At 34.9% G+C, this 15,769-nt stretch overlaps 3 protein-coding genes across 4 annotated transcripts; all 3 read left to right on the top strand.

The window, feature by feature from the left end:
* Positions 1–474: 474 nt before the first annotated feature.
* On the top strand, positions 475–4,175 carry LOC111901942 (serine carboxypeptidase-like 42). Its single transcript, XM_023897807.3, has 10 exons — positions 475–1,021; positions 1,862–1,969; positions 2,060–2,152; positions 2,236–2,328; positions 2,456–2,541; positions 2,627–2,905; positions 3,139–3,272; positions 3,365–3,457; positions 3,644–3,761; positions 3,849–4,175. Exons 1-10 carry the CDS (start codon positions 775–777, stop codon positions 4,014–4,016), a joined length of 1,419 nt encoding a protein of 472 aa, XP_023753575.1. The 5' UTR covers positions 475–774; the 3' UTR covers positions 4,017–4,175.
* Positions 4,176–6,922: 2,747 nt separating this feature from the next.
* Positions 6,923–9,032, top strand: LOC111901943 (protein trichome berefringence-like 7). 2 transcript variants are annotated; one of them, XM_042895933.2, is made up of 4 exons: positions 6,923–7,250; positions 7,425–8,243; positions 8,327–8,485; positions 8,604–9,032. In XM_042895933.2, the coding sequence occupies exons 2-4, from the start codon at positions 7,459–7,461 to the stop codon at positions 8,872–8,874; spliced, it is 1,215 nt and encodes a 404-aa protein (XP_042751867.1). In that variant the 5' UTR covers positions 6,923–7,250; positions 7,425–7,458; the 3' UTR covers positions 8,875–9,032. The 2 variants fall into 2 exon arrangements, with proteins under 2 accessions (XP_042751867.1, XP_023753576.1); XM_023897808.3 differs by having other exon boundaries at positions 6,924–8,243.
* A 126-nt stretch (positions 9,033–9,158) lies between these two features.
* Positions 9,159–10,711, top strand: LOC111901982 (protein SRC2 homolog). Its single transcript, XM_023897854.2, has one exon. The coding sequence runs from the start codon at positions 9,695–9,697 to the stop codon at positions 10,364–10,366; it is 672 nt and encodes a 223-aa protein (XP_023753622.1). The 5' UTR covers positions 9,159–9,694; the 3' UTR covers positions 10,367–10,711.
* Positions 10,712–15,769: the final 5,058 nt, after the last annotated feature.

Genomic DNA, 15,769 nt, shown 5'->3' with positions numbered 1-15,769 from the left:
GAGACTATCTCGTACGGTCATAACGGACATCCTAAAACTCTCGTCCAACGCATCAAGCGTGATGCCATATGTTAATTGACGAAATTCGGTTGTATATTTTTATAAACGAGTGAAATCGGGTACACCTCTAGCATCGAGACATCGTACGGTCCTAACGGACATCCTAAAACTCTTGTCCAAACGCACCCAAGACCGCATAGGGGTTGATGTTTCCCTACCTGTGTTGCATTGAGTATGGCTGAACCGAATGCCACTCCCTCAGTTCTTATAAGACTACTCCCTCGGGTCTTATAAGACTATAAACCATATTTATCATTATTTATAAAAGATTAAACCTAAACAATTAAGCCGAAAGATACAAATTTCATATCCATCAATTTGACTGCTTTGAGACTTTGACTAATTATCATATTATCTTCTTCAAATCTCTCTCTCTCTCTCTCTCTCTCTCTCTCTCTCTCTCTCTCTCTCTCTCTCTCTCTCTCTCTCTCTCTCTTCCTGTGATTTCTCTCTCTATAACAAACACACTTATTATAAGAAAAGCTGCCAAAGCCTTAAAATCGTGACGCTTCACATTGTTAACATTTTGCTACATATCCACTGGAACTGTTCCGTTTCTGATGTTCAAGTATTTCAAAGTTCACATGTTTATCCTTAACGGATTTCATTTATGAACACCCACACTTCATAATCATTCTGTTTCACTTTCTATTAGTTTATAGAGAAGAGATACGATTTACAAGGTAGGTTTTATTTGACTTCGAGTTTTCTGAGATGGGTGTTGGATGGTTGTCTATGGCGGCGGCGGCGGTTGTAGTGACGGTGCTGCTAGTAGGCGGTGTAAATGGTTTTCCGGCGGAGGATCTGGTGGTGAAATTGCCCGGACAACCAGATGTTAGTTTCAGACAGTATGCTGGGTATGTAGACGTGGATGTGAAGGCTGGGAGGAGTTTGTTCTATTACTTCGTTGAAGCCGACAAGGATGCTGATCGTAAACCCCTCACTCTTTGGCTCAATGGAGGTCTGTAATCTGTTCCCCTCTCTCATTTCAATATTCGATTTGATATCTCGATTCAAAACTATATCATGTGGTATTTGAATGTGGTTATGTGGATCGAAATCATCATTTTGAATGGAATTATAGTGATTCAAGTAGTAAATAAGCTTATAAACCACATAAATGTAAGAACAGTTAACCTATTCATAGTTCAATCAACTAATCTCAAAGTCCCAACAATCGATTTCACCAATTAAGCTATTTCAAAGAACCATATCGTCACTTAGATTCAAATGGAAACAAGAATTTTTGAATTTTAGTGCAGAAAAAGGGGGAGAAAGCAGGACATGCAGGTGGGGTGTTGTTAAAGCGGATGTAAAGCATGGGAGACATTTCGAGTTCCCTTTTTACAAAACTGTACTTTAAGCAACAACATGCTCTTCTCATAACTTTTCCTTTTTTTGTTGTTCCTTGTAAAGTTAATATTTTTTTGGCACAAATACTAATTTTTTTCACATAGGTAGTGTAAAAATAACAATATTAAACTTTTATATATTTTAACATATTCTATAATCTAACAAGTTGGGTTTCATTCACATTCCTCTATGAATTGAAATCTTGCGTGAGATTGTGGATTAGAAAAAGAAGGATCATTTAAGGTTTTCTTGATTTTGATGTATAAGTAGTTGGGGGCAGTGTGTAATTAATTCCAAGAGTTGGGTTCAAAATTGAAAATGGTTCTTCGGGATTTGCAAACGTGAATGGTTTTTCTTCCTTCTTTAGAAATTAGAACTATATATTATTTTATTAAATGGGATAAATAAATAATAAAGTACATAAAAAAATTTTGAATTTTATATGTAGGCCCAGGTTGCTCATCTATGGGTGGAGGAGCCTTCACCGAGTTGGGTCCATTTTTTCCACAAGGTAATGGCCGGGGCCTACGCATAAATAAAAAATCATGGAATAAAGGTGAGTAATATTTTATTTTTAATTAAATTATTTGTAATTCTCATCTTCATAATGTGTAATATTTTCTATATATTTCTTGTTATCAATTAGCATCAAATTTATTATTCGTGGAGTCTCCAGCGGGGGTAGGATGGTCATACTCGAACACATCCTCAGATTACACAACAGGCGATGCCAACACGGGTAATTAGCAAAAGACATTTTTACCCTTCAATATTATCTTTCCCTTTTGGTATCTAATAAAATATTATTTTATGAATAAACAGCAAGGGATATGCATACATTCTTGATGTATTGGTACAAAAAGTTTCCATCTTTCAGATCACGAGATTTATACCTAACAGGCGAAAGTTATGCAGGTACGTTTCTCGAAAAAAAAAAAGGATTTTTTTATTTTTATTTTTATTTGTGTGTCATCTTTTTGACCCAAATAGTTGACTAGTTTTATAAAGATAAGTGTTAATGATGATGTTACATTACATGTAGGCCATTACATACCACAACTGGCTATTGCCCTTTTGGACCATAATGCCCATTCTACTGGTTTCAAGTTCAAAATCAAAGGAGTCGCTGTAAGATTTCATTTATTTATATTAAATACAATAACATACGTTGAGTGGCAAATTAGTAATTACCGAACTTTTTTTTTTGTATCAGATTGGTAACCCGCTTCTTAAACTTGATCGCGATGTGCCAGCTGTATACGAGTATTACTGGTCACATGGGATGATATCAGATGAGATTGGTCTTACTATTATGAATGGATGCAGTTTTGAAGATTACACGTTTGCTTCACCTCACAATGAATCTGTTGCATGTAACAATGCCCTTTCTCAAGCAAATAGCGTAATTGGTGATTATATTAATAATTATGATGTCATTCTTGATGTTTGCTATCCATCACTAGTAGAACAAGAACTTCGTTTGAAGAAAACGGTAACTTTGCAACATTTTTGTATAGTTTTCTCTCAACAATTTGTAGTACACTCTGTATCAGACACATTAATATGTTTGATATAAAGATTGCATCATTTGTGCCTGATACATTGTTGTGCCTATACTGTGTATCAGGCACAACAAAGTATGTATCAGGCACAATGTACATTATGTCTGATACAAAATTTGGAACCTGTTGATGAATTTATGTACCTGTTTTTTTTGTTGAAAAGGTGACGAAGATGAGTTTTGGAGTTGATGTGTGCATGAGCCTTGAAAGACGATTCTATTTTAACCTTCCAGAGGTTCAACAGGCTCTCCATGCTAATCGAACCAAGTTGCCCTACTCCTGGAGTATGTGCAGTGGGTAAGTATTTTTTTAATGCTGATGTGGCTTTTTTATTTTTAATTTAATGTTTAATATATTGAACTTGATATAAAATGTTCTCATTTTGATAGAGTTCTAAATTACAACGACAATGATGGAAACATCAACATTCTCCCTTTGCTTAAAAGAATCATCCAAAACAAAATCCCCGTTTGGATTTTCAGGTACATTTTTGTGCTCAACAAGAAAACACATAGAAAATATGTTTTTATTTAATTCAGATTTAACAATAAAAAAAGAGTCTCGTCTTTTTACAAATTTGTCCATATTTACTTTTTGTTTTCCCATTTCCCAAAGTATTTTGTCATATTCTAAAAAATAAATAAATAAATAACGGTTTTAAAATGTAGTGGGGATCAAGATTCTGTAGTTCCATTGCTTGGATCAAGAACACTTGTACGTGAATTAGCTCACGAATTAGAATTCCCGATTACTGTTCCATACGGAGTGTGGTTCCATAAAGGCCAGGTACTTTCATTAGTCAACTGTTTGTTTCGGTTTAGTTTGACTTTTCTAATTAGTTTGACCAAGACAAAAAGTCAAAATGTGTTGTAGGCTGGAGGTTGGGTGACTGAATATGGAAAGCTACTTACATTTGCAACAGTGAGAGGTGCGGCTCATATGGTGCCATATGCACAACCGTCACGTGCTCTGCATTTGTTTAGTTCATTTATTCGTGGTTCAAGACTCCCCAACAACACACGTCCTTCTATTGAGGACTAAAAAAACACTAGATTAAATTTTAGATTTTTAAGTTATGTTTTTCTGGATTATTCATGTGGCCGAAGGCAAGAAAAAATTTGACTCGGGTAATTTTCGTAATGTAAGAACAAAAAAGGAGTTGAGTTATATATCACAAGCCATTGTGGTTAAATTGAACAATTGAACTCTTAGGTTTATGTTTTAGTTTTCAGAAAATCCACCGGTACCTAATGTTATGTTGTTTGAATGGTTTTAATTGGTTTTATGATTAAGCCTTTGTTTGATGCATATAAAGTAATTTATTTTTTTGAACGTATTGCAATTTGGTGTTTGGTGACACCTTTACTTTTCTTTATTTCTATTTTCATCCGATCCAAACACATAATCAAATCCAAACATAGAACTAATTAAACTGAATTTTACATCATCAAATACAATCATATAATCTAATCCAAACACACACACATACACAAACACACACAACAAAGGTAAATATGTCATTTTACAACAAGTATGTATAATACTGCAATATCAAAATTACATTTGCCTTTTTTTACCTTTGGACAAAAATGCATATGCTGATTGAGAAACACATACACATATATATTAAAGAATATACAAATCATTCCAATTAAAAGTAGTTTTTACAGCAAGAATATACTGAACATATATACTTTTTTTACCTTTGGATTGTTTGTCAAAAACTCACTAATAAGCCATTGATACATATACTGAACACATAAACTATAATCAGATGTAAGGAATTAATCAGTAAATCAAAAAAAATTGCTAACCTTATGAAGCTGTTATTCGAATGTGATGCTGCAAAGTCCAGATTTCACGAAATTATGATAACAACTGAATAAGATTATACTTATATATAATTTTGAACAACGATTTTGGAAATGATATGAAGAAATTAATATTGTGATTCATATCATACTATTTTGAATTCTTTGATTTCAAATTCTATAATTATGAAAGGTATATACAAATTAGTTGATTTTAAAAAGGAAGGAATCATATTTATGTTTTGACAATTATGTTTACGTTTATTTCACTTCAATACATTCCAATTAAAATTTTCAGTTGCCATTAATAAGTTTTCAACTTCCAAACGTAGTCAGCTTAATTTAATTAATATTAATTTTATTTTATTTTATGATGACATCATCAAAATGATCCGATGGTTGAAATTAATCAAGAAAACACAATGAATGACCATGATTGTTGAAGGTGATGTTATCAAGTTTCTCTTTTAATATATAGACACTAAACCCTTATGGAAGCTACTATATTTTTACTTTTCTTTATTTATTTTTTCATCCAATCCAAACACATAATCCAATCCAATTAACACATAACCAATTAAACTAAATTTTACTTAATCCAATCCAAACACACACACGCATAGAGAGAGAGAGAGAGAGAGAGAGAGAGAGAGAGAGAATAGAAAATCCGTTTATCAAAAACCCATTAATATGCTATTGATATATATATATATATTGAACACATAAACTATAATCAGAAGTAAGAAATTAATAAGTAAATAAAAAAAAATGCTAACCGTATGAAGCTGATATTCGAACGTGATGCTGTAAAGTCCAAATTTCATGAAATTGTGATAACAACTGAATGAGAATATATATTTAACATAATTTTGAACAATGATTTTGGAAAGGATATGAATAAATAAATATTGTGATTCATATCACACTATTTTGAATTCTTTGATTTCAAATTCTATAATTATGAAAGGTATATACAAATTACTTGATTTTAAAAAGGAAGGAACCATATTTATGTTTTGATAATTATACTGACATTTATTTCACCTGTATAGATTCCAATTAAAAATTCTAGTCACCATTAATAAGTTTTCAACTTTCCAAACTTAGTCAACTTAATTTAGTTAATATTAATTTTATTTTATTTTATATGACATCATCAAAATGATCCAATGATTGAAATTAATCAAGAAAATACAATGAATGGTCCTGATTGTTGAAGATTATGTCATCAAGTTTCTCTTTTAATATATATAAAGATGTGAAATACACGAGATCAATAAAAACAAAAGGTTAGATCTTTTTTTTTTTTTAAAAAAAAAAAATTATTGTGCAATATATGTATACATTTATATGATTTATATGTTTTTAATACGTCCTCCATATTTAACGCGAGTTATAATCTAGTTTAAAACCACAAATACTAAATGAGTGTGTACGGTGAAAATACATAATCATTTGTTTTGATTTGATGAGTAATGATTAAAGTAAAGAGAATGTTGAAATACATTTTTATATTTTTAATAAAATATAAGAATCAAAATCTAAAATCTTTGATTCTCTAAATGATGAATTTTTATAAATAAAAATTTTCTTTAATTTTTCAATTAAATACAAAATTTAGTTGATTTTTTATCCTAAATTATGAAAATTCTTTTGAATTCAATAGAGTAAACACAAAATTAAAGAGTGAGATTTTCAGATGAACAAGTTGTTAACATCAAGATCTTACTTAAAATCGTTTTTCATTTTACAAAATCTTGATCATAAAATCGAATCGCAATCGTATGCAATCGTAAGATCATATATAATGGACAATTTTTTCATAACAATTGTAATTATGTATGCAATTATATATCTCAGTTATGACTTAGTTTTATTTAGTTATAAAAATATCATAGTCCAACTTTTTGACAGGAAATAAAACCAATTATGATATTCTAAAACATGACGTATGAACCAAGATATATTATTGTAAAAACACTTAATAATTATTTCGGTTGTAACTTAAAGGCCCAAATAAATTTTACTGGCCCAAAGACTATTTAACCTACCAGCTCTTCTATTTATCTGTTTTTAAAACTCGTCTTCATTAAACCACATAAAGAGCATTGAAAACAACAAACGAAGAGATACACAACAAATATTTGTTTCACTATTTTTCTGTCTTTTTACGATTCTACCCTGGATCCTATCTAAAAACGAGTTATTGCATACGTGGGATCGTAATTCACACCTCTTTTACTTTTGATATTTCCCCAAGAATCACCTACCAAACGTAGTTGGTTTCACCAGATTTATAGACTTTACAATTTACATACACATCATCACGTTCAAGCATTTTCATATCAATGGCGACCACCACTGAAATTACCAAAACGCCCTCCTCTCCCCCTCAAATATTTCTTCCTTCGAAACTTTTTTGTTACTCAACCAATGATTCACTGCAACCACAATTGACAACAAGGTAAGATCTTCTATTAATGATCACTTCTTGTGCAGAATCTCTTGGGTGGGTTTAACTTCAAAGTTCAGTTTCTAGGGTTTCTTTCAAGTTTCAAGTGCTCATTCTTCGTTATTGATCAGATTGCTTGGATTTGGTTAAAGGTTTGATGCGATTTTGTTTACTACCATTTTTTAGGTTATTCTAAGAATTGAAATTTGGGGAAAATCAAATGCTTAATAGAGTCTATTCAGCTTCCCCTGGATATTTTAGGTCTTCTGTGAATTGGGCACATTGTAAAAGATCTCGTTTTAGGTCGATCAACAGATTCAATGTGATTAGCTCTTGTTTATTTATAGTGTTAGCTATAACTTGTGTTTATATATACTTGTATGAAGCTGTTCCATCACCTGTAATTCTTGAAAAAAACACGATCAACGATTTACAAGAATCAAACGGTATTTGTGATCTGTATGATGGAACTTGGGTTGTTGATGAAACTTACCCTTTATATAATGCATCCGAGTGTCCTTTTGCTGAGACAAGTTTTAATTGTTTAGCAAATGGTCGAAGAGATAAAGGGTACCTCAAATGGAAATGGAAGCCCAAAAATTGTGATATTCCTAGGTTTAATGTAGGGGTAATTTTGGAAAAACTTCGTGGGAAACGAATTGTGTTTGTTGGTGATTCTTTGAGTAGGACTCAATGGGAGTCTATGATATGCTTGCTCATGAATGGCGTGGAAGATAAAAAAAGTGTTTATGAAGTCAATGGGAACAAGATAAGTAAAAAAATTAGGTATTTGAGTGTTCGATTTCATTCTTTTAATTTCACAATCGAATTCTATCGATCTGTTTTTCTTGTGAAAATTGGATCAGTCCCAAAACGTTCACCAAAAAGGGTTCGATCCACAATTAAACTTGATGAGTTGGATGGAATTAGCTCAAAATGGATCGATTCAGACATTTTAGTGTTCAATACAGGCCATTGGTGGAATCGTGCAAAACTTTTTGAAATGTAAGTCGTTCTTCTCTGCTTATTTTTTTTCATTTAGCATGATTTCTTGCATTTAGGTCTAATAATTTGGATTTTTTGAACAGGGGTTGTTATTTTAAAGTTGGGGGAAGGTTGAAACTTGGAATGTCAACAATGTCAGCATATACAACAGCATTGAACACTTGGGCTTCATGGGTCGAAAATATGGTGGATACGGATAGGACCCGTGTGTTCTTTAGGACTTTTGAAGGCAGCCATTGGAGGTATGTTATCTTATTTCAAGAAAGTAGAATAGTTTAAATATAAACATATGGAAAAAGTGTGCATTTTGACTTTTAATATCTACTAAAGTTTTTTTTTTTTATTTTTCTTATGTATCAGCGGGCAAAATGGTCACACATGTGAAGTTACGGAAAAGCCCTTGTATAGAAGTAACATGGAATACAGAAATAATTTTTCGGATATTATAAAAAGTGTGGTGAATAATATGTCGGTTCCTGTAACTACAATGTACGTGACACCCATGGGATCGTTTCGTAGTGATGCACATGTTGGTACTTGGAGTGATAATCCAACGGTTCCTGATTGTAGCCATTGGTGTCTACCTGGAGTCCCTGATGCATGGAATCAAATCCTTTTTTCATATCTATGAAACTACAACATGCTCACTTGACTCTGACTATTATAACAAATTTAATTAATTTGTTGTTGTGCAATGCTCACATTTAATAATTGGTTTCTCAGATTTTTACATACATTACGTGTTTTACCACAAGTTTGATTAGTGTGATGTATTCTGATTTTCTTTCATGTATTGTATTTGCATTTCTTTAAAACTTTTAACAGATTTAAAGTAGTAATTCACTAATTCCCAAATCAAGTGTTAGATTCTAAACAAAAATGCAAGTCATATCAAGGCCATGGTCCGTAAAACTATCTAGAAGCTGTAGATTTATATGAGTGTTGGGCAAAAATGAAACTTTTGAAACATGTATAACTATATAAAAATACTTATCTAAAACATGTCATTGATTTTAATGAGTTTGGTAATTTTAATCTTAGCATTTTTCCTGGAATTTTGCATGTAAAGGAATTGAAAACAATGGCCAACCGCTAATCTCTCTCCATCGTTCTTCATATCATCTCTCTTATATCTCCCTATACAATTTTCTGGATGTTTGTACAAGTCCCTCCTTAATCCCACCATCTGTAATTAAGGCCACCATCTTCTCAGCCCTAGCAACACCACTTCTGCCGTGTCTGATAAACGTATTTCTTTCAAGTTACCATCCTCCACCACAACAAAGAACAAACCCTAATTAACAACAACCCTTCATGATTTTTTTCATGCCTCGAACCTACATTTGTGGGGTTCGAGTTGTATGAAAAAAATCAAGAAAAACAAAACGTAATTATTAAGAGCAGTGGGATTAAAAATCTTCATATAATTTATAGGGCAAAAGAATTAATTGATGGATTCTCGTCCATTGGACATCACGGTGATCTCCGCCAGTGGCCTGGATAATTTTTTATTAGTCTTCAAGATGAAAGTTTACGTCGTTGTCTCGTTGATAAATGGCAAATCCGTCATTGAAAAAAAGACCCATATGTCCAACGGCCGGAACCCTAGGTGGAACCACCGGATTAAGTTCCCCGTCGAGGAGTCAGCCATCCAGACCAGCACCCTCCTGTTTGTCCTCCGGCAACACCGCATGCTTGGTGACAAAGACATTGGCGAGGTGTCCATCCCTGTCCGTGAACTCCTTGAGACAAACTCCGGTTATGGATCCACCGAACATGAAGTCGACTATCAGGTTCAGTCCACGAGAGGAAAATGTAAAGGTACGTTCACCTTTTCACACGAATTTAGAGAGAAGGTGCTTCCGGTTAGAGCAGACGGTGGTTCTCATCCAGTACCGGTTCCAGGCACTACATACATGGTAAATCAACAAGGGATGCCTGCTTATCCCCAGCAACCATACTCAACAACTCCTCCAGGATATGTAAACTACCCATGCGGCCCAGCGCCGCCCCAGTATGGTGGCACGTGGTACCCACCACCGGGCACAACACCACCAGGGACGTATCCATATCCTCCTCCCCCACAGATGGGATATAATCAACATTTGCAGCAAGGACCGTAATCAATTAATGGACTAGATTAGTGGCAGGCAGTGGTGGCGGAGGTTGATTGAAGGACATGGAAACTGAAAGAAATGACGATTTTAAGGCTTTGATCATTCATTTTTGTTAGTCTGAAACATGGATTACTATGCATTTTGGAGGTGTTTCTTCTCTATTTTGTCCAAATCAAAAGGATTAGCATCTAATGAAGAAGATCATCTTACCGAAGACCACAATGTTATAGCAGTATTTGAAAAAAGTCAGTTTTATCTTGTTTGAATCGTCCTGATATTATCTCATGTAATCATTCATGTTTGATATGTATTTTGGTTGATATACTATGAAAAATGTTATATTTTGATGTATGGCTTTCTCTCTATTAGTATTATATTAATGATCTACATCCTTCCAACTTAATTAAAAAAAGAGAAAATTGTAAAATTAGTTCATGTGGTTTGCAATTGTTTTTGTGTAACATCCTAAAATTTAAGATCCATGTTCTTAAATTAACAAGGTAATTAAATAAAGGATGATTTACATAATTAAATCATTAATGAAAGATCATAGTTATTTGTTATGAATATTAGAAAGAAAAAATGTTTAAATAATAATATTTCAAAGTTAAGGGACCAAAAGTGTCGATTTGGTAAAATATTTAACCAAAGGATTAACTTGGAAAACAGACTACTAAATCTGTGTAATGGACGGGGAATAACTTATTATGTAAACACTTAAGTTAAAATAAAAAATATCGGGAATTGGGTAGTTTTGGTCAAAAGGTGCAAACTTAAGGGACCAAATATGTAAAATCAGGATTATAAGGTGCAATCCTTCCCCACTTCAACCATTTCACGGTGGAGAGAGCTTCGAGCCAAGAAGATGGTGATTTTGGAGAGGATTTCATGCTAGAGTGAAGATCTATCAAGAGATTGAAGTTATAACAAATGATTGTGATCATTTAAGGTAGAATCTCTTTTCCTCTAGCTATCAAATTCGATGTCATGACTTGGGGGATGTAACATCATGTTTCAAGAAGTTTCCTTATTCCGAGATTATGCACAATAAATGTATCAAGTAAAGGCCTTGGACTTCAAGGGAATATGGTTTAGACCTTATTGGATGTTGATAATATTGGTTATGTGATCTAAGACCTTGGTTTGTGTTTTGGAGTCAAAGGGTAAAATGGGAAAAGTGATGTTTCATACTTCTTGCATAAATTAATGAGTTTGGTTCGATATGTTTTAAGTCAAAAGTAACTAGATGGGGTTATGGGGATCGTCAATACCTTTCCATGGATATAAAGATCGTTGGAATGGAGTTGAAACGAAGAAGTTATGGCTGTTTGAAGTTGAGATAGATTTGAGTGAAAACCCGTCACCATGGTGTGGTGAAAGCATTGCCAAGACACGACAGTTGCCACGACATGGCGAACGCGTTGCCACGACACGACAAGCTGTCAGGCCCAAGTCCATTATTTTTAGGGTTTTCAACGTATTTAAGCATAAGATTCTGACTTTTTAGCCATTTTATGAGTATCCATCACCTCTAAATCCCCTTGGTAGAAACCCTAGCCTCCACCTTCAATATTTGAGCTCCTCCGCTCTCATTTCTCCTCTTTTGGATTATAAGGTGCAATCCTTCCCCACTTCAACCATTTCACGGTGGAGAGAGTTTCGAGCCAAGAAGATGGTGATTTTGGAGAGGATTTCATGCTAGAGTGAAGATCTATCAAGAGATTGAAGTTATAACAAATGATTGTGATCATTTAAGGTAGAATCTCTTTTCCTCTAGCTATCAAATTCGATGTCATGACTTGGGGGATGTAACATCATGTTTCAAGAAGTTTCCTTATTCCGAGATTGTGCACAATAAATGTATCAAGTAAAGGCCTTGGACTTCAAGGGAATATGGTTTAGACCTTATTGGATGTTGATAATATTGGTTATGTGATCTAAGACCTTGGTTTGTGTTTTGGAGTCAAAGGGTAAAATGGGAAAAGTGATGTTTCATACTTCTTGCATAAATTAATGAGTTTGGTTCGATATGTTTTAAGTCAAAAGTAACTAGATGGGGTTATGGGGATCGTCAATACCTTTCCATGGATATAAAGATCGTTGGAATGGAGTTGAAACGAAGAAGTTATAGCTGTTTGAAGTTGAGATAGATTTGAGTGAAAACCTGTCACCATGGTGTGGTGAAAGCATTGCCAAGACACGACAGTTGCCACGACATGGCGAACGCGTTGCCACGACACGACAAGCTGTCAGGCCCAAGTCCATTATTTTTAGGGTTTTCAACGTATTTAAGCATAAGATTCTGACTTTTTAGCCATTTTATGAGTATCCATCACCTCTAAATCCCCTTGGTAGAAACCCTAGCCTCCACCTTCAATATTTGAGCTCCTCCGCTCTCATTTCTCCTCTTTTGGATGCTTTTGGTGGTGTTTTGATGAAGCATGAAGATCAAGAAGGTTCTTTTGGTTGCAAGGAATGATGTTTCAAGTTTGGATCCATCAAAGGCACTACATTTCTGGACTATTGTGAATATAAAGTTCCAACCTTGATCTTTTGTTCTTTAGATCTTATCATTTGATGTTTTTGGCACTTTTGGTCTATTTTGTGTGTGATCTTGGAGTTGAGTGGACTCCAACACCTTTTAACCAGTGTGGAATGCTTCTTGGACCTCATGGACTAGGAAAATTATTATCTTTTGCCTTTCCTTTTAGCCATGAAAGTTATCTTGGTCCATTAGGTCATTTTGGTGTATTAAAGTTTAAATCTTGAAAGATTGTAACATTATTATGGATAAAGTTGGAAATTTTATCTATCTAGACATCATGTTGATTTGAATATGAAAAATATGAGACTTGGACTTAATGGATTAAGTTGAGAAAGATGCATTATTGGTCCCTTTAAGATTTAAAGTCTAGATCTTGGTGATTTAGACAATCCTAATGGATAAAGTTGGAAACTTTATCCATCATAAAGCTTTTAGGATCCAGATATGATGATATGAGCTTTGGTCTTTATGGATTAAGCTCTTATTGAAGAAAAACCTTTAAGACTGAAGACCACGGTGTGGCCAAGGAAGGCTCACGACGTGGTGACGAGACTTATCATGTTTGTTTTGTCCGGACGTGCCTATGTCAGCTGGAGTTGACTTTATACGTTTGATGATTTTTACAAGTTGACTTTTGGTCAAACTTGAGTAGCAATGAGTTTTTTTTTGCTAAGGACTAGTCTCGGTTTGGCTTTAGGTAGATTGGATTGGCTAATCTGTTATTGAGGTAGCTGTTAAGCTTATGATGACTAGTTTAGGTGAGTCTTCTTGTTGTACTTATGGGTCGAAGGCACCAATATCATCCCACTGGATTGTGTAGGATGCTAGTTGTCTTTGTCATACTTGCATGGAGACCCTGGGGATAGTCGGTGGCATTTGTATGAAAGACCATGGAGGTAACCCATGACAATTGCATGAAAGACCATGAGGGTAGCCCGTGGCATTTCAAGGAATGACCATGGGGGTAGCCCATGCCATTTCAAGGAATGGCCATGAGGGTAGCCAATGACACTTAGTTGTAAGACCCTAGGCATAGACCATGTCATTCTAAGGAAAAGACCATAGGGGTAACCCATGAAAATTATAAGTATGGTATGTGGTATTTTGGGGGAACTCATTAAGCTTTGTGCTTACGGTTTATGTTTAAAATATTTTCAGGTATATCTGGTTTCAAAAGGAAGAGTTCGACTTGATTGCACTGCATCCCCTAGAGATTTATTCCGCATTGATTGTTTATGATTGTACTCTGATGTTTTGAGAATCCTTTTATTCTGATTGTATTTTAGGATAATGAATGAATGGTTTTGACTTATTTAAAATGAAAATTTTACTCGGTATTTTTGGGACGTTACAAGTTGGTATCAGAGCCTTGGTTTGAGGGATTAGGGCACTCAATTGGTTTGTTTGAACTCAAATTGAGGATTTTTGTTAGGTGCATAAATTGCACCTTTTCATAGGTTTGTTTCATGTTTATTTATAGCATTGCATTGCATTTTTAGTGTAATTTTCATGCATTTTGCATTTAGGGACATTATCGAGGATCTATCTATATTTCACCAATTTTGTGGATGTTTCAGGGTAATTTGAAGATTTGAGCATGCTTAGGATGTTCGAGGGAATCTCTCAGTGAAGTTTCGGAATTTTTGGAGCTAAATTGAAGAAATTGAGAACAAAATCGGAAATTAGCCATTTCAGCACATCATGTGTAGCACCTAGTTCCTGGTACGTACTCCTTGTGATTTATATTTTAAAATAGTGCATTTTTGCCTTGGACTCGGCGAGTTGAAGGACCAACTCGCTGAGTAGGAGCGGGATAAGACGCGGGGTTTGAACTTTGGACTCGGCGAGTCGGCCCCCGGACTCGGCGAGTAGACCCTATTTGGGCAAAAACCCTAATCCGGGTGTTTGCACCCTATTTAAACGCTCTAACTTTGCCTCTTTTGTCCCTAACACTTCCAGAGAGCTGTAGAAAGAAACCCTAGCCCCCATATTGTTCTTGAGAGTGATTTTGGCCTTGTGAGGAAGGTTTGGGAGCTTAGAAGAAGAGGGAAGAGGTTGAAGTGTGCAAGGAGGGGAGGTAGATCCTGAATCTATACTGTGAGAAGCTTCCATTCAGGTAGAAAAGTTCTTACCTTGATCACTAGTTCATTAGATCCCCTTTTTTTTTTTTCCCAAATGAGTGGTTTTCAAGCCCTAAAACCTCAAACTCCATGTATTCATGCTTTATGTTATGAAAGGACTTCAGATTGGGACCTTATAGACATCTTAGAAGTGTAAAGTCTTTGTGGTTGGAGTTATTGAGGTCCCTATTGAGTGTATGACCTCTTAAAGAGCTTGGATTTGCCTTCTTGAGCTTGTAAGGCCATGCATGCACGTAAAGTTTGCAACTTTACGTGATAAGCATGCCCTAGGAGCATAGATCTATGGTTTTGAAGCATTGCATGTCTCAGATTTGGTCTGTATGGGAAGTGGGTCGAAGGGACTCGGCGAGTCCCAAAGTGGAACTCGGCGAGTTGGATGAACAACTCGGCGAGTCCTATGAAGATTGCCTGGAACTTGACGAGTTGTTCTTCAAACTCGGCGAGTCATATGAACTGCCACTGAGTAAGAGGGGTTTAAGTGTTGAAGGTCCAACCCTTCGTATCTGCACGTGGAATTAGCAATTTAACGTGTAGCAATAGTTCCAGAACCCCAAATCCTCTTAAGGGATGCTCTGGTGAGGATTTGGAAGCGAGTAGGAGATCTGCTCGTAGGGACTCGACGAGTCGTTCTTGAACTTGGCGAGTCGAATCATGAGTCGGTTTTATAGTCCCGAGTAGTGAGTTATGGGTGACTCAGTGAGTGGGAAGAGGGACTTGGCGAGT

The sequence above is a fragment of the Lactuca sativa genome, chromosome 6 (genome assembly GCF_002870075.4).
Source record: "Lactuca sativa cultivar Salinas chromosome 6, Lsat_Salinas_v11, whole genome shotgun sequence".
NCBI lineage: Eukaryota > Viridiplantae > Streptophyta > Magnoliopsida > Asterales > Asteraceae > Lactuca > Lactuca sativa.
Note: the sequence above shows the minus strand (reverse complement) of the source record. Positions and strands in the feature narration are given on the sequence as shown.